General features: G+C 35.4%; 1 protein-coding gene across 1 annotated transcript in view; it reads left to right on the plus strand.

The window, feature by feature from the left end:
* The window catches only part of LOC102865708 (chromosome unknown open reading frame, human C3orf38), an 8615-nt gene extending 7176 nt beyond the window's left edge, over window positions 1–1439 (plus strand). The window contains exon 3 of the mRNA XM_006894144.1: window positions 774–1439. Coding sequence (XP_006894206.1) covers window positions 774–1439 — 666 coding nt within the window. The remainder of the gene's footprint in view (window positions 1–773) is intronic.
* The last annotated feature ends 880 nt before the right edge of the window (window positions 1440–2319 follow it).

A 2319-nucleotide genomic window follows, 5' to 3' on the forward strand; every position in this document is an offset into this window, starting at 1 on the left:
TTCTGGTATTCTCTGCTTTCAGCTAAGATCCATCTAACATCGGCTACAATATCCCTAGTACTACGACCCCTTCTAAACCCAGCCTGGACTTCTGGCAGTTCTCTGCTGATGTACTGTTCCAGTCGTTTTTAGATAATCCTCAGTAGAATCTTGCTTGCATGGAGAAATAATAATATAAAATAAACCCTCCTCATCCAGAATAAACCAATTGAGGCACCTGTTTAAAGACAGTGAAAATACTAATTTTTATCTACTTCATTTAGGGAGCTCTTGTTATCTAGTATGCAAGGAATTCCACTGCCAAACTGAAGGCTGATGGTACAACCCTAAGGCAAATGGGCAGTTTCTTCGAGTGTAGTTTACAGCCTCAAAACCCCCTGGAAGGGCAGTGCTGAATCAGTTTTGACCAGACAACAGTGAATTAATTTATTGAGCTAAAATGTAATAGCAATAAACTTGCATCCTTTTAAAACAACATTTGATAAGTTTTAACAGAAATATATACTTTTTAATTTTCAAAGGAAAATTATAAATCATTTATCTGCCTTTTATAAAGGACACTTTTTCATTAAATTTATAGATATTGAGCTGGGAAGTTTCCAAGTAATTTTTCTCATTTCTAAAACAACTAGTTTTACTATGCATAATAGGCTTCAGTGAGTATAGAGTATGTAGTTTCTGCTTTCTTTGCTGTGATCAGTATATTAAAAGTTTGCTTTGAAACATACATAATAGAAAAATTAGTAAACCTTGGTTTTTATTTTAACCAACAGGAAGAAGAAGATAAAAAAGCTGAGAAGATTGATTTTCATCAATTAGGAGAAGAATTCTGTCGCTGGTATTTTGCGCTGCTTAATTCTCAGAATCCTTTACTGGGACCACCTCAAGATGAATGGGGACCACAGCACTTCTGGCATGATGTCAAGCTTAGGCTTTATTATAATACGTCCGAACAAAATGTAATAGAATACCATGGAGCAGAAATTGTGAGCCTTCGTTTGCTATCGTTCGTGAAAGAAGAATTTCTTTTTCTCAGCCCTAATCTAGATTCCCATGGACTCAAGTGTGCATCTTCTCCTCATGGGCTAGTTATGGTTGGTGTCGCTGGGACGGTCCACCGAAGGCACACTTGTTTGGGCATTTTTGAACAAATTTTTGGACTTATCCGCTGCCCTTTTGTGGAAAATAATTGGAAGATCAAATATATCAACCTGAAAATTATTGGAGAGAATTCTCTTGCTCCTGGAAAATTACATACACCAACAATTAGGTTTGAGCCAAGTGATCTAGAGGCCTTTTATGATATAATGACTGTAGGTGGTACTGGTCAAGCACAACTTAGTGAAGATCAGACAATGGAAAATGGACCAGGAGACCAAGCTTTATGTACTGGAAATGAAGTAGTATTGAACAAAAGAGAACCGAGTTTACCTCTATAGTCCTGAGCACCATCGGTCATCATTAAAATCTATACAGAAACTCTGAAATAATCTGTCCAATGTCTAATTAATTTCAAGTATAATGATTGATAACTTTTAGTTAAAATACCTTTCTTGACTGAAAATTGACATGTTAATTATTGCCTCTTTACATCAAGTATTCACTTTTTAACATGAGTTTCAGCAGATGTACTTGAGAGTTTTATGAAGTTTATAAAATAAATCTCTCTTTTGTTATTATTACTAATGGTGTGCCTTAGAAGCCAGGTTATACTTTGATTTTCCTTAATGAGTATTCTAATACCTTTTTTGCTTTTTATGTGTGAAAAGATTAATACTGTTCAGAACTTCACAAGTTTCTTGTATACTTTGATCTAAATTTAAATACCTAAATCTAGAGTAGGTATTTTATAAGTACATTTTACTACTGTAATATTTTTGAAAAATTAAGTATTTCAGAGATGTTTAATTTAAACTTGATGTTCTGATTCTGGGAAACTTGAAGACAATAACTTTTAATGCAAAAAAAAAAATTTCATACATGTGGGGAAAAACTTGTTAAATATTTTTCAAAGTTACTTGCTATTGTTGTTAGGTGCTGTAGAGTCGAGTACAACACATAGCTAACGTATGAACAACAGATCTGAACCTCGTCCTATGGTGAGCCATTCTCCTACCTCCTGACACATTAGAGCCCATTGGAGCAGTCACTGTGTCAGTCCATCTGGTTGAAGGTCTTCCTCTTGTGTGCTAATCATCCACCTTTCCAAGCGTGATTTCCTTCTCCAAGGAGTATCCTCTCCTAGCAGTATGCTAGAGTATGCAAGATGAAGCTTTATCATCTTTGCCTTCAAGGAGCACTCTGGCTGCACTTTCTCCA

This window comes from Elephantulus edwardii, unplaced genomic scaffold, assembly GCF_000299155.1.
Source record: "Elephantulus edwardii isolate Elephantulus edwardi_28Jun2011 unplaced genomic scaffold, EleEdw1.0 scaffold00136, whole genome shotgun sequence".
Classification (NCBI taxonomy): Eukaryota; Metazoa; Chordata; class Mammalia; order Macroscelidea; family Macroscelididae; genus Elephantulus; species Elephantulus edwardii.